The sequence below is a fragment of the Hylobates moloch genome, unplaced genomic scaffold (genome assembly GCF_009828535.3).
Source record: "Hylobates moloch isolate HMO894 unplaced genomic scaffold, HMol_V3 SCAFFOLD_13, whole genome shotgun sequence".
Taxonomy (NCBI): domain Eukaryota; kingdom Metazoa; phylum Chordata; class Mammalia; order Primates; family Hylobatidae; genus Hylobates; species Hylobates moloch.
In genome coordinates, this window is record NW_026652288.1 from 49,286,266 (window position 1) to 49,305,682 (window position 19,417).

The 19,417-nt window shown below is 52.2% G+C and overlaps 1 protein-coding gene across 5 annotated transcripts in view; it reads left to right on the plus strand.

The window, feature by feature from the left end:
- The window catches only part of ITGA7 (integrin subunit alpha 7), a 29,869-nt gene that overhangs the window by 447 nt on the left and 10,005 nt on the right, over positions 1–19,417 (plus strand). Inside the window, exons 1-14 of one of the 5 annotated variants that reach the window (XM_032173476.2) lie at positions 7,648–8,071; positions 12,389–12,516; positions 12,616–12,695; positions 14,301–14,556; positions 15,062–15,193; positions 15,466–15,585; positions 16,536–16,743; positions 16,877–17,070; positions 17,427–17,515; positions 17,619–17,746; positions 17,895–17,990; positions 18,166–18,227; positions 18,375–18,544; positions 19,011–19,160. In XM_032173476.2, the coding sequence (XP_032029367.1) occupies positions 7,866–8,071; positions 12,389–12,516; positions 12,616–12,695; positions 14,301–14,556; positions 15,062–15,193; positions 15,466–15,585; positions 16,536–16,743; positions 16,877–17,070; positions 17,427–17,515; positions 17,619–17,746; positions 17,895–17,990; positions 18,166–18,227; positions 18,375–18,544; positions 19,011–19,160 (2,019 nt within the window). In that variant the 5' untranslated portion in view covers positions 7,648–7,865. Of the gene's footprint in view, positions 1–3,410; positions 3,483–7,647; positions 8,072–12,388; positions 12,517–12,615; positions 12,696–14,300; positions 14,557–15,060; positions 15,194–15,465; positions 15,586–16,535; positions 16,744–16,876; positions 17,071–17,426; positions 17,516–17,618; positions 17,747–17,894; positions 17,991–18,165; positions 18,228–18,374; positions 18,545–19,010; positions 19,161–19,417 lie in introns of those variants that run through there. The other 4 variants (XM_058426501.1, XM_032173472.2, XM_032173474.2 and 1 more) reach the window with 4 other exon arrangements.

A 19,417-nucleotide genomic window follows, 5' to 3' on the forward strand; every position in this document is an offset into this window, starting at 1 on the left:
AGGGAGCTTGGCTAACTTGGCGGGCTGTGTGAATGTAGAATTTCATCTCTGTCCTTTTGTGGTCAGGAATGCGAACCCATTTCAGTCTTAGCAGAAGCATAAGTGCTGTGCCAAAGTAAAACGTAATTTATATAGCACTAAAAAGAAATGCTTCCGGGATTAACTCCAGCGAGAACAATTATAAACATCATGAGCATATTCTTGCTACTGGTACAATCTCTCTCGGTGCACCTTGCACTAACATGTTGGGTGACTTTGGGCAAGTTGCTCACCATTCTAGGTTCTAGTTTTCTCTTTAGTAAAACTAGGAGAAGGGATTGGATTAAATCGGTGGTTCTCAACCCTGGCTAAGCATTAGAATCTAAACATTAGAATCACAGAAATCACAAGGCTTGTGAAAATGCCTTGATTAGCCGGGTGCGGTGGCTCACGCCCGTAATCCCAGCACTTTGGGAGGCCGAGGCGGGCGGATCACGAGGTCAGGAGTTTGAGACCAGGCTGACCAACATGGTGAAACCTTGTCTCTACTAAAAATACAAGATTTAGCCAGGCGTGGTGGCGCACGCCTGTAATCCCAGCTACTCAGGAGGCCGAGGCAGGAGAATCGCTTGAACCTGGGAGGCAGAGGTTGCAGTGAGCCGAGATCACGCCACTGCACTCCAGTCTGGGCGACAGAGTGGGACTCTATCTCAAACAAAAAAAAGCCTTGATTCCAGACTAATTAAATAGAATTTAAGGAGTGAAGACCAAGCATCAGTATATATATATGTATGTGTATATATGTATATATAGTATATATGTATGTATGTATACATATCTATATATGTGTATATATATGTATATATAAAATTATTATTTTATTTTATTTTTTGAGACAGAGTCTCGCTCTGTCACCTAGGCTGGAGTGCAGTGGCGTGATCTCAGCTGACTGCAACCTCCACCTCCCGGGTTCAAGCGATTCTCCTGCCTCAGCCTCCTGAGTAGCTGGGATTACAGGCGTGTGCCACCACACCTGGCTAATTTTTGTATTTTTAGTAGAGACAGGGTTTCACCATGTTGGTCAGACTGGTCTTGAACTCCTGACCTCAGGTAATCTGCCCGCCTCGGCCTCCCAAAGTGCTGGGATTACAGGTGTGAGCCACTGTGCCCGGCCTCATCAGTATATTTTAAAAGCTGTTCTGGTGATTCTAATGTGTATCCAGGGTTGAGACTCACTGGGCTAAACCGTATCTAAAACTATTTCCAACTTTGGCATTCTCTCATTTTGTGATTCATTGGCATAGTTGAAGTTGACGTCATTATATTTACTTGCAGGGGGAGGAGAAATGGGTGCTGGTTGAGTTAGAAGAAAACATTCTTGAATTTTCTGAGTAAGATTTGAGAATTGCTGATCAATGATTCATTCAGCTATTTGCAGAATAGCATCCCAAATCCTGGGAGATGTGCAACTGTCAAAGGATTAGTGAGGAGAAGCAAATGAAATGCTTAAGTGGCAGCATAAAGCAAAACATTTTAAGTGCCAAAATAAAAATTCTAATAAAAACGTTAGATACTGTGTGTATGTGTCTAAATTATATGTGTACTGTACCTTCTTTTTAAACATTTCTTTTTTTTTTTTTTTTTGAGACAGAGTCTCGCTCTGTTACCCAGGCTGGAGTGCAGTGGCGCAATCTCGGCTCACTGCAAGCTCCGCTTCCCGGGTTCACGCCATTTTCCTGCCTCAGCCTTTCCGAGTAGCCGGGACTACAGGCGCCCGCCACCACGCCCGGCTAATTTTTTTGTATTTTTAGTAGAGACGGGGTTTCACCGTGGTCTTGATCTCCTGACCTCATGATCCGCCCGCCTCGGCCTCCCAAAGTGCTGGGATTACAAGCGTGAGCCACCGCGCCTGGCCCTAAACATTTCTTAGTACTCATCCTAGTCAAGCACTTTACATGTATTCATTTAATCCCTAGAATAGTTCTGTGAAATATTATTATGAGTATCCCAAATTTGCAGATGAAGAATCTGAGGTACAAGGCAGTTAAGTAATAGAGTCCATTAGTGGTAGAGCTAGGATACAAATCCAGGCTATCTGACTCCAGAGCCTGAGTCTTACCACTGTATACTGCATAAACCACAGTTGAGACCCCAGGAGGGTAGACCCAGAGCACTTTTCTGGGAATCTCTCTGTCTCTAATCATTATGCCCCTGTAGCTTGCTGGGCATGAGCTGCAGGGAATCCTGACAGGGGAGGAGTGTTTGGGAAGAGGCTGTGCACCAGAGAAGGGCTAATCAATAGAAGCGGGAAGAGTGAGAGCATCACAGGGCAGCCTGGCTCTGTCCTCCCCGCTCTCTGGCTCCAGCTTCCAACTGCAGTGAGCAAGCAAAATAGAGGCAGACTGGAAATGCCTGGTGCCTCACCTCCAGAGCTGTGGGGCCTGGAAGAGAAGGACATGGGTTGGAAGTGTCAAGATAATGGTGACACGGGATAAGTGAAACAGAGGGTGAGGGCTAATGTTGGGGGTTAGTGTTGGGGGGGTTTCAGGGGTGAGTCTAAATGTTAAGATTAGGCCGACTCAGGGAGAGCGTCAGGCCCATCCTGTATTACCCTCACCCTTCTTGGCACAACTGCCTGGCATTTTCACAATCGGTATAGAGACTGCCAGGATTCTGCAGACATTAGCCTCTCCCTCCTCTCCCACACACTGGCTGTTCCTTTGCCCTAGAGCTGAGCAGAGGACATGGGGTATCTGTATCTAGCGTCCCCATCTGATCTCTCTAGGGTTATCCTCCATCTGTTCTTTTTCTGGGCCTTTATCGTTCACTGTCTAACCTTAGTTTCTGCTGCGGTTGAAGCTCAGCTTCACTTGTCCTTGGTAGAGATGGACACAAGTCGCATACATATCTATCTAGAGAATGACTCTTGAAATTTGAAGTCTCTTTCTGCTCACCTCTCCTTACAACTTCCTACTCAGATTATTTTCCCTTAGACTGAATGAATGCAACTCCACACTCCTTTCTTCACTCATTTCCCTCTTCTTTTGAGGTCTCTTTCAGAGTTAGCTTTAATTAGCAAGCTCCAAACTGACTGGCTGGGCCAAACAGGGCTGGAAGCTGCTGAGTTGTTAGGGGTTGGGTGAGGGCTGAGGGAGGACACAGAGTGAGTAGAGAAGACTTCACATACTGGGAAATCTGGCCGGGCTTCAAGAGAGGGGGTTGTTGGTGGTGTGGCTAAGTTCCAAATGTTGGCCTGAAGCCAGTGCTGAAAGAAAGGGGGCCCTCAAGACAGTCTAAATGGCTCCCTTTGGTAAGTGACCTCCCAGTCCTTCTCAAGTGTAAGGGTTTCTTTTGGATCCTCAAAGACTGGAGCGGTCAAGCTGTTTCCCCACTGAATTCCCTCAATCACCTTTATGTTCTTTTCCTCCCAGCCACTCCCATAGTTCAAGCTTTGACTACAACCAGAATTCAGAGGCAGGCAGAAGGATTCCAGTGCTGGAGAGGTGAGTGAAGTGAAAAAGTTCTCATGGTGTGCGTGTTGGGACGGAAAAGCCTGACCCTGGGACATAAGCTCCAAGCCTCTGTTGCCAGATGAGGTGGAGGGAGAGGTTAGCCCTGAAGTGTGTGTTCTGGAAGTGTTTGCTTGTAAGCTAGAGACAACAGTTGCAAAAAGTGTGATTTGAGGGAGCTGAAAAATACTAATCTCAAAGCGGGGAAGAAGATGTTGAAAAGAGAAGGAGCTGGAGAAAGCCTCAGCTTCCACTCATACAAGAGCTAAAGGGCTAAAATCTTGGCTGGATCTGGACATTTCTCAACTTCTAAAATTTTGGAAATTTTTATAAAAATTATTAATCTTTCATTTTAAAATTTAATTTGTTTTAAAAATTCAATTTCTCAGTCATACTAGCCACATTTCTTTTTCTTTTTCTTGAGACAGAGTCTCACTCTGTTGCCCAGGCTGAAGTAGAGTGTATTAATCTATTCCATGGGGTGGAGTGGATAATCTATTCCATGGATTATCATTTTACTTTGTTAATGGTATCCTTAGAAGCACAAAATTTTTTAATTTTTTTTTTTTTTGAGACAGAGTCTCACTCTGTCCCCCAGGCTGGAGTGCGGTGGTGCTATCTCTGCTCACTGCAGCCTCCGCCTTCTGGGTTCAAGCGATTCTTGTGCCTCAGCCTCCTGAATAGCTGGGATTACGGGTGAGTACCACCACGCCCAGCTGATTTTTGTATTTTTAGTAGAGATGGGTTTTTGTCATATTGGCCAGGCTGGTCTCAAACTCCTGACCTCAAGTGATCTGCCTCCCTCCCTCCCAAAGTGCTGGGATTACGGATGTGAGCCACCATGTCTGGCTTGGAAATTATCCTGAAATAATTATAGATCAGAGGAAGTTGCAAAAATAGCACATGAAGTCTTGTGTACCTTTCACTCAGTTTCCCCTAATGGTGACATCTTATGTAACTGTAGCACAAAATCAAAACCAAAAAGTTGATATTGGTACAGTATTGTTAACTGGCCTGCAGGCCTTACTCACTTTTCACCATTTTTTACATGCATTTATTTGTTTGTTTGTAGTTCTGTGCAGTTTTATATGATGTGTAGATTTGGATAATCACCACCATAATCAAGATACAAAACCCATCACCACAAAGGAACCCCCTTGTGCTATTCCTTTATATTTGTCCCCACCCCCCTCCATCCTTGTCCCCTGGCAGCCAGTAATCTGGTCTTCATCTCTATAGTTTTGTCATTGTGAGAATGGTATGCGAGTGGAATAATACAGTTTCAGCATTTTTTGTTTGGAGACAGGGTCTCACTCTATCGCCCAGGCTGGAGTGCAGTGGCAAGATCATGGCTCACTGCAGCCTTTACCTCCTGGGCTCAAGCGACGCTCCCGCCTAGCCTCCTGAGTAGCTGGGACCACAGATTTGGCTAACTTTTGTATTCTTTGTAGAGATGGGGGGTCTCCCTATGTTGCCCAGGCTGGTCGCCAAATCCTGGGCTCAAGTGATCCTCCTGCCTTGGCCTCTCAAAAGTGCTGGGATTACAGGCATGAGCCACTGTGCCCAGCTCAGCATTAATTTTTAATTTAACTAATTCCTAAGCTCTTGACTGAAATACAAGAAGTTCTCTAACATTTTATTTATTTTAATATTGAGCTTACCCCATTCTCTGGATCCTTCTAGTTTCTTTTCTCTTTTTTTCGGACATGGAGTCTCTGTCACCCAGGCTGGAGTGCAGTGGTGCCATCTCAGCTCACTGCAACCTCCGTCTCCTGGGTTCAAGTGATTCTTGTTCCTCAGTCTCCGGAGTAGCTGGGATTACAGGCACCCACCACCACACCTGGCTAATTTTTGTATTTTTAGTAGAAACAGGGTTTCACCGTGTTGGTCCGGCTGGTCTTGAACTTCTGATCTCAGGTGATCCGCCTGCTTCGGCCTCCCAAAGTGCGGGGATTATAGGCGTGAGCCTCCGCTCCCGGCGCCCTCTAGTTTCTTAATTTCCCTCCTCAGCTACAATATTATCTTCCACTCCAACATTCTGGTCTCATTTCTCCTTGAGATAAATCTACATGTCTAAATTTACTAAGCTGGTCTAGTGTGCTCTTGTGTGTTCCCCTCCCTCCCTTGCTCCTCTATTTATAGCCAGGCTAATTTTGGGTGGCCATTCTCTCTCTTCTTTCCTGATCTTTCCTCCTGTGGTGGTGAGGTGACTTCTCAAATATTTGGAGAGAGGAGGTCAGAAGCAGATTCTTGGCATCTGATTTCAGCCCTGGATCACAGAAGCCAGTGGAGTGGGAATGGAGACAGGCAGAAGCTGCAGGTGCCGATAGGAGGCAGCTTGGGCTGTAAAGGCATTTTGAGCTGGGGTTGGGGGTGGGGGGCCTGGGCAGAGAGTCAATAGTCCCAGTTCTATCCTAATTTTGCAATTCTGCATTCCCATGTCAGCTCTTCTCTACTGTCTGGGGCTCTGAGATATTAAAAAGGATGGGGAGGGCATGGTGAAAGTAGAATCCTGGTGCCAGCCCTGCTGACAGCATATATTTCCTTATAGTACCTGTTTAGAGATGTGTTAGTGCTTTGGAGGGGAATATCCATAGGTGTAGTATTGGAAAACAGAGGGCCAGACTTCCAAATGTCTGTTAACTTATCCAAGGCAAAGACTGTCCCAGGGCAGCAGAGTGAGAACCCACTTTTTTTTTTTTTTTTCAAAGAAGTATAATCCTGAACAATGAAGTAGGAAAGACAAAGAGAACACAGGAAGAGGAAGGAGGTAGGACACTTACTGGAACTTTTAAGAAAGGGAAGGAGAAGAAAGAATCGTAAGAATATGATAGTGTTTGAAGGGCAGAGACAACATTAGAAACATTGAGAAATACTCTGAGAAAGATTCCAAGTGTGACAGAGACAAAAATGATGACAAAATAGAATTTGGGATGAGACAAAATCAGATAGTGAGAGAGAGACGGGAAGAGGGACAGATGTATATTCACAAGACCAACACCAGTAAGCAAGGGGAGTAGGAAGGGGAAGTGGGAGCAGTCGAGGTTCCCATTATGCCAAATTATTTCCTGTCTCTCTTCCTGGCCCCATTTCTGTATCGGAGTTATAAATAGCAGAGAGCTGGAAAGTGTCCCCCCACCCCCTTGCCTCTGTCCCAGCCTGAGGGAAAGGGAGAGGAAGAGGGACAGGCCATTGGGTCCCTGTGGAGATCCCATCTCAGCCCCATCCAGGTCCTGCTGAGCCAGCCCAGGACTCTGCCCCCTCCCATCCCCTTTCACGGATAGGAAATGTGCAGTCCTGGGAAGGGTCTGGTAGCTGGGGACACCCTTTACATCCCTCTGCCTCTTGGGTCCAGTCTCTTTCATCTTTGCCTTCTTTGACACCCACTCCCCTCCCCACTGCTTAATTTCCTCTTCCTGTAATCATCCCCAGTCGTTTTCTTTTCTCCCTTCATTCCATCCCTTGTCAATTAACCTCTTGCCCTTCTTTCTTCCTCTCTATTCCTTTCCTTTTTCCATTTCTCCATTTGCTTCCCGTATCTCCCGAGTTTCTCTCTCTCTTCTTGCCTCTTTTTCTCTGTTCCCTTGAATCCTGACGATGTGGCTAGCACTGCTGTGGTCATTGCCGGGCTGGGGGCGGGGGATGGGATAGGATGGGGGAGGGCAGCGGTCTGATCCCAACAACAGAAAGAGTGCTGTATGTGACCATGGGGGAACAGGGAGCACTAAGATGCCACGCTGGACCCAGGCCCAGGACCGCTCCCCTTTCATTTCCTCTCTATCTGCACATCTCTCTTCCCAGGTTGTCTTTTAGCGTCTTCCCAACTTCTCATCTCTTACCCTCCTTCCTCTGTTTCAGCCCCTCTCTTTCTATCTGTACTTCTCTCCCTCCGCATTCCAAGGCGCCGCCTCCACCACTCCCGGGGTGGGGATGGGGTGGGGAGAGAAGGGGAGGAGAGCGCCGTGCAGGGGCGGAGCCGGAGACGGTGCTGGGCTTGGGGGCGTGGTGGTGGGGGTTCAGCAAGGCTAGTTTCCACCCCAGCCACCAGCCTGGGCATCCCCTTGGAGACGCGCTTGGGTCTCCACCTGCCGCGGGAGCGAGGGGCGGGGCCGGGGGCGGGGCCTGGGTGGCGTCCCCGGGAGAGGAGGCGGGAGCCGGAGTGGATGCCGGAGCTGCGGCTGCTGTAGTTGTCCTAGCCGGTGCTGGGGCGGCTGGGTGGCGGAGCGGCGGGAGGGAGGGCTGGCGGGGCGAACGACTGGGAGACGTCTGAAAGACCAACGAGACTTCGGAGACCAGAGACGCGCCTGGGGGGACCTGGGGCTTGGGGCGTGCGAGAGTTCCCTTGCATTCGCTGGGAGCGCGCGCGGGGATCGTCCCATGGCCGGGGCTCGGAGCCGCGACCCTTGGGGGGCCTCCGGGATTTGCTACCTTTTTGGCTCCCTGCTCGTCGAACTGCTCTTCTCACGGGCTGTCGCCTTCAATCTGGACGTGATGGGTGCCTTGCGCAAGGAGGGCGAGCCAGGCAGCCTCTTCGGCTTCTCTGTGGCCCTGCACCGGCAGTTGCAGCCCCGACCCCAGAGCTGGTGAGTCACCGCACCCGCCCAGAGTCGCCATGCCCGAGCCACAGATCGTCCCCCTCCCCACTCTGCGGGCCACCTCATATCTCTGTTTTCCAGCTCCACCAAGACTTACACTGCCCACAGACATCTCACATCCCAACCTGGAGCCTTGCCTCATCTGGCTTGCGTCTGAAGCTGCACTTCCCGGCCCTGAGACCCAGGATTTTGCTTTAGGGATGAGTTGGAAAGCAAGGTTCTTGTCTTGGCAGCGAACCATCTCCTTCTTCTGAGCCTTTCCCCCAACTTGCATCCTTGATCCAGCCCCAGGGCCTCTGGCTCCCCTGCTTCTTCCAAGGGCTGAATTCCCCAAGGGAGGGAGACTGTCTGTCTCTGCTTAGAATGGGAGGAGATGGAAAGGACATAGAAGTTGAGGGTGCCATGAAAGGGATGCATGCAGGGCAGACTCCAGAAATAGCTTCCTGCCAGAGCATTGCCATGGATGGAATAAGGGCAGCAGGGCACTGGAAGGCCAGGAGAGAGCTTCCACTTCTGTGCCTTAAGACCACGGGAAGATTGGGAGAGGATCTGCAGGTCTGGCAACCTGCAGTAGGTGGCTTGGTGATAGAGAGTGGCAGAAAACTGAACCCTCAAAGTACTAGTAGCAGTAGTAGTAGCCGCAGCAGCTGTAGCAGTGAGAGAGATCCAGGAAGGATGCTGGCCAGGCTGCTCCCCTTCCTCATCCTTAGCAAATTTCCAACTCCAGGAATCTCAGCAGCAGGGAAAGGCCAGGAGGAGTAAGGGGTGGAGGACAATTCTAATTCTTTCTAATCAGTTCAGGACCCATGGGAGATGGATATACTTTTGTGAGGGGCCTGTGACTGGTCATGTTGCCTGTATCCTTGGCTCTCACTACATGTCCGATTGTAAAAAGGGAGGCCAGAGGTGAAGAAAGCTTCTCACCCGCTCCTGCTAGGGGGCTTTTCTCTCTTCAACCAGTGCCTAAGCCACATTAAGTATCCATTACTGGGATCAATGCTGTCCACTGGGACTGTCTTCTCCCTCTACTATTGGTCTGGGGGGCAGGGGGCAGGGACAAGAGCTCATTTCTCTTCACTTGCTTGGGGAGTGGGGGCCTGGCTCTAATCTTTCTTCTTCCATTATCCCTATCATCTGGTAGCAGGGTCGGTGGTCCCCAAAACTTTGGGAGAGATAGAAAGCAATGGACTTCATCTCCTCTTCTGTTTACCATCTGCTTCCTCATTCACCTTTGCTCCCTCCCTTCCTTCCTTCCTCCCTCCTTCTCCATCTGCCAGAGTTCGAGGACTGGAGGCCTTTTTAGGACATGCTGAACTCTCTAAGCTATTTCCAGGCAAATTCTAGGTTATTTTTAATAGCTTGGTCTCTTGTCGTTTCCCCCTCCTCTCTGAAGGTGGCCCCTGATTCCGTCTCCCAGAGCCAAGCTGGGGGTATTCCCAGAAGGCCTGACTGCCTCACCCTGCTTTTGCTCCAGCAGGGGGTGCTCTGCTGCCGGGGGTCGGGGGGCATGTGAGAGGCCAGGCACCTGCTCAGTCCCTAGCTTTTGAGTTGCAGGTCGCCTGCCTTAGCACTCACTGATGAAAAAAACTTCTCGCCTGTTTTGATGTCTTTTAGTCTAGCTCTGGGATGAGACTTTAAGGTTTAACCTTTGCTGTGTGGTTCCAGCCTCGTTTATTTCCTTCAGTTGTAAAATGGATATAAACAATAGTATTACTACATAGGGTTGTTGTGCAGATTAAGAGTTCTTAATATATGTAAAATGCTTAGAATAGTGCATAGCCCGCAGTGAGTGCTGTGAAAGTGTTAGTAGTACTGCTATTCTTGTATTGTGATTCACAGAGCTCCTTACAGAGATTCTGGATCCAAAGGCTTGGCTAGAGGGCCTCCCTGGCTGAGCCAGCCTTCCAGGCCAAGCATCCTCCCCAGAGGGCCACCCAAATTGAGAGGGGCCAAAGAGGGGCTGGACTTGGGCTGGGGCCCTGGAGTGTGCGGAGAATCGAGAAGTACAGTGGTCATGGGCTACTCCTTTGTCTTCACTTAGCTGAGCTCCCAGGGGGTCCCTCTGCCCCCAGCTGCCAACACTTTTTTTTTTTGCTTTTCTCTCTGCAGTGGCTGCACTGTGGCTGTCCAGAAGCCTCGGGTAGTTAGGGCTCATGGCATGAAGCCAGGAAGGAGTGTGTGTGTGTGTGTGTGTGGCTGGACCAGAGGTGGAGGGACTAGAGAGGATGCGGCTGGGTGCTCTTGTTCCACTAGGGATCGACTGGTCTCTTCTCCACCAAGAGCCGACTGGGCATATCTATGCACTCAGCTTCTTTCTTCCACATGGGCCCCTCCCCTCCTCCCTACTTTTGGCCTCCAGAGGAGATGTGAACATAGAACAAGGTTAACTTATCTGGGTGCTTAGCTATGCACTGGCTAGCTGTGACACTGGGGTATCTCTATGAGTCCACAAAATGTGTGTGTTCAGTAAACACATTCTGACACTCCCTATGGGGCAAGCACAAAGATAGAAAGACAGCCCCAACCCTCAGAGAGATGGCAACTTCTGTGTTTGGAGGCTGGGGGTACTGCTGACTTGCCTGAAGGTTGCCATTTATTTGCGCAGGGCTGTATCATCCCATTTCCTTTTCTGCCCAGGGCACCCTCATCTCCCCACTCTCTCCTTCCCTTTCTGGGGTGGTCTCAGTGTTCTAGAGACAGGTCAGTCACTGGGTGGAGTGACAAAGTGTTGGAGTTAGGCCCATGTGGATTTGAATTCCAGCATCACTGCTTAATGTCTTTGAGTGAGTTTCCTCATCTCAAAGACAAGAAAAGAATCCTTATCTCATAGGACTGTTGTGATGATTAAATGACATAATGCATGTGACTTGCCTATCCTGGTGCTTGGCACATATGTGGACAGTGATGAATGTTAGTTTCTCACACCCCTGGTGTCTAGCCTCGGATCTCACGTCATAGTAGGTGCTGAATAAATATGATTTCCTTGTCTCACCAGCACCTGACACAGGGCTTGGCATACAATAGACTCTCAATAAGTAGTTGAATGCCAAATGTGTCTTCTCTTCTCTACTACTCCCTATACCCCTTTCTCTCTCTTGACACTGGCTCTGACAAGGGATGTCAGCTGCTAAGAGTTGAGGAGGAGTTGTGGGAAGGAAGAATGGTTCTTTGCCCTCCCCCTCCACCCCATCAGACCTGGCACAGTGCCCCACAGATGCCTGTCTGTAATACTGCCTAACATGGTTTTGGACCTTGCCCCCCAGGGAGGGAGATGGAGGAGAAGAATGTGGGAGAGAGGCCTTGAGGTTTGTCCTGCTGCCACTTCTGAGTCTCTCCTTCTGCAAAGAGAGGACCCATGGAGCCAGCTGGGTGTCAGTCATCTCACCTCACCCCCCCCTTCACTCCGGCCTGGGGGTTCAGCCCCAGCGGACCCAGGCAGCCTCCATTCCCAGCACTGTGCTCCCCTGGGGAAGACGCCTTGGCTGTGATCATGGAAAATTGTCCTGCCAAGAAAGTTGTAGCTGGGAAAGAGGCTGAGGGGGAGGCAGGAGAGAAGACTGGGTGGGGGTGGAAGGGGAAGGAGAAATCATGGACATGGGGAGAAGGAAGGATGGGGAAGGGGATTCAGGATGTCGGGAAGAGAATGGGGTAGCATTGGAGGCAGAAGGAGAAACCTGTCCCTACCTCCATGCCAGCCAGAGTGACTGATCAAATCCTGGGCTGGCACAGCTTCTGGGAGGTGGGGTCTTTGCTGGGTCCCTGATGAGGGGGCAGTGGGTCCGTATCTAGCCTCTTGCCTGGCCTCTGAAGCTGATCCCTGAGCCACACTCTGATGCCGGTCTGGGGCCCTGTTACTTTTGCTCCCAGCATTCTTCGCATTTCTGGCTGGGTTTCAACTGGACTGCGTTGGGGAGCAGGGCAGAGCTTGGGGATGGGGCCAAGGAGGGGGTAGGGAAGGCCTACTCAGGAACAGGTGCTGGGAACAGGCGGTTCTTTCAAACCAGCACTGTTGGCCTGGCTGCTCGGGTTGGCATGTTTGTGTGTGTGGGTGTGTGTGTGTGTGTGTATCTACTGTGTATGTTGATCCCTCATCCAGATAGTATGTACATGCAACGTGATGACTGCACGACCAAGTATATTAATTTGTCCTTGCCAGGGTTTGAGAAAACTGACATTTGCCCCTTCTCTTTAGTCCTTGAACACTCTCTTTAGTACTGAGGGGTTGGGCCTGGGCAGCTCTGAGGAGGTTGGGTCATTCTGACCTCTAACTCCTGTCCCTGTCCCTGCCCCTGCCCCATCTTGCAGGCTGCTGGTGGGTGCTCCCCAGGCCCTGGCTCTTCCTGGGCAGCAGGCGAATCGCACTGGAGGCCTCTTCGCTTGCCCCTTGAGCCTGGAGGAGACTGACTGCTACAGAGTGGACATCGACCAGGGAGGTGTGGCCCCGCATGAACAGAGTGGGGGAAGCATGTGAGCGGGGAGGAGAGGACTTGGGCTCCTCTTCCTTCCCCTAATTCCCAGTGTCCTGCCTCTAGCTGATATGCAAAAGGAAAGCAAGGAGAACCAGTGGTTGGGAGTCAGTGTTCGGAGCCAGGGGCCTGGGGGCAAGATTGTTGTGAGTATTGCTTCTCATGACTGAATGCAGGGATGGGTTGTGTGTGTGTGTGTGTGTGTGTTTATGGTGTGTGCATATGCATAGGTGTGCTTAGAGAACACAAGTTAGGCATATGGTATGATTCCAAGTACATCAGGGAGATATAAAAAGGTGTGAGACATGGTCCTTGTCCTTATAAATGTAAAAACGTCTGTCCATTCATTCATCCACCCATTTGTCAAACTCTTACTGAGAACCTTTTAAGCATCAGGCATTGTGCTAGTTACTACAGGGGAAGGCTGGGCTTGGTGGCTCACGCTTGTAATCCCAGCACTTTGGGAGGCTGAGGTGGGCGGATCACGAGGTCAGGAGATCGAGACCACGGTGAAACCCCATCTCTACTAAAAATACAAAAAATTAGCCGGGCGTGGTGGCGGGCGCCTGTAGTCCCAGCTACTCGGAGAGGCTGAGGCAGGAGAATGGCGTGAACCCGGGAGGCGGAGCTTGCAGTGAGTCGAGATCGCACCACTGCACTCCAGCCTGGGTGACAGAGCAAGACTCTGTCTCAAAAAAAAAAAAAAAAAAAAAATTAGCCGGGCATGGTGGCAGGCGCCTGTAATCCTAGGTACTCGGGAGGCTGAGGCAGGAGGATCACTTGAACCTGGGAGGAGGAGGTTGCAGTGAGCTGAGATCACACCATTGTACTCTAGCCTGGGAGACAAGAGCAAAATTCCGTCTCAAAACAAAACAAACAAACAAATAAAACAAAAACCAGGGCTCTATGTTTCTCTCTCTCTCTGTATCTTTCAGTAACACGCATAGACACACAACTACCAATACAGATCACTGTGAGGCAGAATCTGGTTCATGTTAAGTGAGTGGTCTAGTCTCCGGTCTATAAAAGTCCAAAGGAGGAGTAGAGAAAAGGCTTCTGTAGACGGGGTGGTTTGAGCCAGGCTTTAATAATAGGTAATACCTAGCCTGTGCAACATAGTGGGACCTCATCTTTACAAAAAATAAAAACAAATTAGCCAGTCATGGTGGTGCGTGCATGCCTGTAGTCCCAGCTGCACAGGAGGCTGAGGTGGGAGGATCACTTGAGCCCTGGAGGTCGAGGCTGCAGTGAGCCATGATCCTGCCACTGCACTCCAGCCTGGGTGACAGAGTGAGACCTTGCTTTAAAAAAAAAAAAAAAAAGTAATACTTGGAGAGTGAAGCGGACAGGAAGTTCTTTCCAGATGAGGTGGTGACACTTACAAAGGTCCAGGGACAGGGCCAAGCTTGGCATTTTGGAGGACTGTGACATGATCAGGGAGACACACATCCTGTGTGGTGGCTTAGTTGTGTCTTTTGGCTCCAGGCAGAATGTGGAACAAGGGGATCTCCATTTGAGGGCAAGGAAGTGGGTGCAGACAGTTTGCTGGGTTATGCATGGACCTGTGTAACACTGGCAGGGTAATGGTGCTTGAGTGGTGCCAGCATAGGGGTGTGTGTGTATGTGTGCGTGTGCGTGTGCATGTGAGCACACATTTATCAGTGTCTGCCAAATCTCTGCATATGGGCAGCATGCCTCAAGCAGGTCCCTGGCCCACAGGGTGAAATGATCCCCATCCCTTCCTCCCCCAGACCTGTGCACACCGATATGAGGCAAGGCAGCGAGTGGACCAGATCCTGGAGACGCGGGATATGATTGGTCGCTGCTTTGTGCTCAGCCAGGACCTGGCCATCCGGGATGAGTTGGATGGTGGGGAATGGAAGTTCTGTGAGGGACGCCCCCAAGGCCATGAACAATTTGGCTTCTGCCAGCAGGGCACAGCTGCCGCCTTCTCCCCTGATAACCACTACCTTCTCTTTGGGGCCCCAGGAACCTATAACTGGAAGGGTGAGTCACTCTTCGGGAAGGGGAGAAGGGGACCAAAACCTTCTCTTACCTCAGAGACAGGGTTGGGGACGGCACATGGCCAAGCATGACCACATGTGCACTGCTGTATGGCCCCAGGGCACTGCCATGCCTTCCACCCCATTGAGCTAGTGCACACGTGAATGGGGGGTGCCTCCTTTCTCTCGCACGGCCAAGTGTTCCTCAACATGCTGGCATGGGCCCCAAGTGCACGCTGGGCCTGCAGCTGGGGCCTGCATGCTCCAACACACTAGCCCACACCTCATCACTGCCATTCCCGTCTCCGCACGCTGCTGCTGGCTGAGCTGACACTCGGTGAGTGTGTTGCCACGTCTGGGGGATCCCAGGAAGCCTGGATTGGGGACAGGGTGGGGAGAGGGCTAGAAAGAAGAGGCGGGGCTTCCCCGTGTGCCTGTCTAACTCAGTGTCCGGCCTGAGGGGTGTTCCTTGAGCCCTGCCCTGGGCACTAACAGGTCTGTCCTTGCAGGCACGGCCAGGGTGGAGCTCTGTGCACAGGGCTCAGCGGACCTGGCACACCTGGACGACGGTCCCTACGAGGCGGGGGGAGAGAAGGAGCAGGACCCCCGCCTCATCCCGGTCCCTGCCAACAGCTACTTTGGTAGGGACCTCTCCCCGGCCCAGAACTGCTCTAACCCTCTGCTCCTCTCTCTTGTCCTCCCTCTCCATGCTCCCATCCTTCTGTCTCTGTTTCTGTGTCTTACCTTGTCTCTCTCTGTCTTTCTATCTCTGGCTGTGATCTCTCTGGTCTCTTTTTCTCTCTCTACCTCTTCTTCTTCCACCATTTTCTGGCCTTTCTGTGGCTCTGTCTCCCTACTCTGTGGCCCCTCCTCTGGATGTCCCCTTCCTGGTGTCTCACCCCACCCCCCACAGGGTTGCTTTTTGTGACCAACATTGATAGCTCAGACCCCGACCAGCTGGTGTATAAAACTTTGGACCCTGCTGACCGGCTCTCAGGACCAGCCGGAGACTTGGCCCTCAATAGCTACTTAGGTTTGTAAGCTCCTACCTCCTGGACTCTAGGGGCATGGCCCAGCCTCCCCTCTTTCCCCAGGGAACTCGACCTTTGGTGCCTTATAATCTCCTCCTTCCCCAACACACCCCCAGGGAGACATACATTGGGCCCAAATTGTAGAGGAGAGCTGGGTCCAGTGATGAGGACTAAGAAGAAGAGACCCCCAGGGTGATGGCCTCTGGGGCTGTGAGCCAGGGGTCTCCATGGAGGAAGATTCAGGTGGAGCGAGAGGGCCAGGGCTGAGGATATTCTGGGAAGGACAGTCCCGTCTTCTAGGGGGACTCTCCCTGAGGGATGGATGGTGGGCACATATTGAAGAAAGGGCAAGTGTTGTTGGTAAGTCCCTCTCGTTGTCTCATCTGCATTCCTCCGCAGAGGAGGAGGAAACCAGGCCTGGGAGATGTTTGGGTGAAGCAGGCTCTCTCTCACTCCCACTTGTCTCCCCTCATCCATGTGAAGACTTCCCCTCCCTGCCAGGATGAGGGAGTCGGGGGAAAGAGGTGTACTGGGTGGGATTCGGGCCTGAGAGGGACCTCTAGCTCTTCTAGCTCCCTGGATGTGGGCAGGGTGAGGCCACTGTGCTCAGCCTCCTACCTGGGCTCCTGGCCTTCTCAGCCATCACCTTTCTCTCTCTTGCCCAGTCCCTGAGGCTGACCTCACTGCACTTTTTGTGCCAAGCTTGTCTCTGGGCCTGGTGGGTGTGGGGGGCTGCCAGGCCCTGTGGGGAGGAAGAGCCATCCAGCTGTGGTGCTGATGACTTGGGGGGACCTATCTTTTGGCTCTTAACCTAGGGGAGGGGGCAGGGTGCAGAGGAGCTGTGACTTGGCTCTTAACCTGTAGGGAGGGGTCAGGGGCTGGGGGAGCTGTGACACACCCCAGCTTCTGAGTCTTGGGGTGAAGACTTAGGGGTAAGTCACCCTTCCCCCAGGCTTCTCTATTGACTCGGGGAAAGGCCTGGTGCGTGCAGAAGAGCTGAGCTTTGTGGCTGGGGCCCCCCGTGCCAACCACAAGGGTGCTGTGGTCATCCTGCGCAAGGACAGTGCCAGTCGCCTGGTGCCCGAGGTTATGCTGTCTGGGGAGCGCCTGACCTCCGGCTTCGGCTACTCACTGGCTGTGGCTGACCTCAACAGTGATGGGTGAGTGGGTAGAGGGCCGTGCCACCTGAGGGAGGCTGGGTCCAGTAACCCCAGTCTGGCTAAGGCCACTCAGCCTCCTGCTGGCTCCTCTGGCCAGGGAGGACCCGCACTGAATGTTTCCTTCTCTCCATAGCTGGCCAGACCTGATAGTGGGTGCCCCCTACTTCTTTGAGCGCCAAGAAGAGCTGGGGGGTGCCGTGTATGTGTACTTGAACCAGGGGGGCCACTGGGCTGGGATCTCCCCTCTCCGGCTCTGCGGCTCCCCTGACTCCATGTTCGGGATCAGCCTGGCTGTCCTGGGGGACCTCAACCAAGATGGCTTTCCAGGTGTGACTGGGAACTGGAAAGGCTCGGAGAGGGAGGGGCCACAGGAGGGATGGGGAAGCCCCTCAGAGGTCAGAGTGTGGTCTTCTGAGGACTCAGGGAGGGAGGGTTCCTGGGCTTATGTCTGAGCTTTACCATTTCCCAGCTTTCTGACCTTGGCAAGTTCCTAACCTTTTTGCGTTAGTAATATCTGCAGGGAGTGGCCAAGAGGATTAAAGATGATGTACGTAGAGTGCCTGGGATTTTGTAGCCTCTTAATAAAATAGAAAACATACCTGAGTGACTGTGGGGAGTTGAGGCCTGGATCTTGTCTGCAAGGCCCTCAGCCAGCGTGACTGCCTTTTCCCTGTGCACTGCAGATATTGCAGTGGGTGCCCCCTTTGATGGTGATGGGAAAGTCTTCATCTACCATGGGAGCAGCCTGGGGGTTGTTGCCAAACCTTCACAGGTGAGGGGAGTCGCTGGGATGAGGGTGGAATCAGCAGAGGCATCAGGGGAGGCAGAGGCCTGTGGGAGGTGGGATTGAGGGAGGCTGACAGCCGGTTCTCTAGGTGCTGGAGGGCGAGGCTGTGGGCATCAAGAGCTTCGGCTACTCCCTGTCAGGCAGCTTGGATATGGATGGGAACCAATACCCGGACCTGCTGGTGGGCTCCCTGGCTGACACCGCAGTGCTCTTCAGGTGAGCCCCCACCGACCTTCTCCTTCCCTGAGGCCGTCAGCCCCTCCCTGTGACTCTGACCCCAGCCTCAGTGCCAAATCTAATGCTGAAGAGTGTTTCCCAGCCTCATGTTCTCATGTTTCTTGTGCTCTTGACTCCCCAATCCCAGGGCCAGACCCATCCTCCATGTCTCCCATGAGGTTTCTATTGCTCCACGAAGCATCGACCTGGAGCAGCCCAACTGTGCTGGCGGCCACTCGGTTTGGTGAGGCGGGATCGGGTGGCACCTGGACCCTGGCAGCTTTCCCTGCCCTCCCTTTGATCCCTTTATCTCCCCAATTTGGGGCTGGGGCTGTGACAGGATGTGACAGATGGGGTGGGGGTAGGGGCCTTGGACCATCAGCCTCGTTTGGCTCAGGAGCCACCCTTTGCCCCTGCAGTGTGGACCTAAGGGTCTGTTTCAGCTACATTGCAGTCCCCAGCAGCTATAGCCCTACTGTGGGTGAGTGCGGTCCCCCTCTGTGGCTCGCCCTTTTGGGTTTCCCAGGGAGGGGGATCACTTCGAGGTGGTAGAAGAGCACCCCTGGGAATGGGGTGAGCTGGAGCAGCTCTGCAGCTCAGCGGCTCCTCCTCTCCCAACGTGCCATAGCCCTGGACTACGTGTTAGACGCAGACACAGACCGGAGGCTCCGGGGCCAGGTTCCCCGTGTGATGTTCCTGAGCCGTAACCCAGAAGAACCCAAGCACCAGGCCTCGGGCACCGTGTGGCTGAAGCACCAGCATGACAGAGTCTGTGGAGACGCCATGTTCCAGCTCCAGGTGGACACTGACCCCTTGACTTCTGAGGGTCGTTGTCATGGCTCCATCAATTTTCCCTGATTCCTCTTAGCTGCTTCTTCCCAAGCACACTCGTGCCTCCTTCTAAGACCTACACATGTGAGAAGCCTGTCTTCTGAGCTCATTTCCTCCTCATCTGCTGCCCTCTCCTGTCATTTCTGCACTCCCTGAAGGAGGAAGAGGTGCAAGGGGCTTCATGTCCCCCCTTCCAGCTGAATGGAGGAGGTGGCAGCTTTTATCATCACATCTGGTCCTCAAAGCCCTAAAGGTTTCCCCTGTCCCCTACCCCAGTCTTTCTCCCTCCTCCTTGCTCAGTTCTCCACCTCTCTCATTCATCTCCCTAAGCTTCTTTCCAAGTTTTAGAATTGGTCCTAGGTCTGGCTGGGGCACTGAGCAGGGCTGAGGCCTGGGGATTGTTCCAGTGAGGAACAGACCTTCCTCTTCCTAGGAAAATGTCAAAGACAAGCTTCGAGCCATTGTAGTGACCTTGTCCTACAGTCTCCAGACCCCTCGGCTCCGGCGACAGGCTCCTGGCCAGGGGCTGCCTCCAGTGGCCCCCATCCTCAATGCCCACCAGCCCAGCACCCAGCGGGCAGAGGTGAGCATGGGTTCTGGTTTAGCCCAGGAGGAGGAGCTGGGAGGGCAAAGATCATGGTCCCTCCCCAGTGACACAAATTCACAGCTCACAGAGCCCTTTCACGTATGCTACTCCAGTAATTCCTCATATCTCTAGGTGCCCAAATGACCGTGTTCCTAGTCAAGGGGACAGAGCTCCTCTACTCCATGTAGTCATTCAGGGGGCTCAGGTTGATGGGATTCTGTAATCTTCAAATGTGGCCTTCAAGCTCTTGAAGT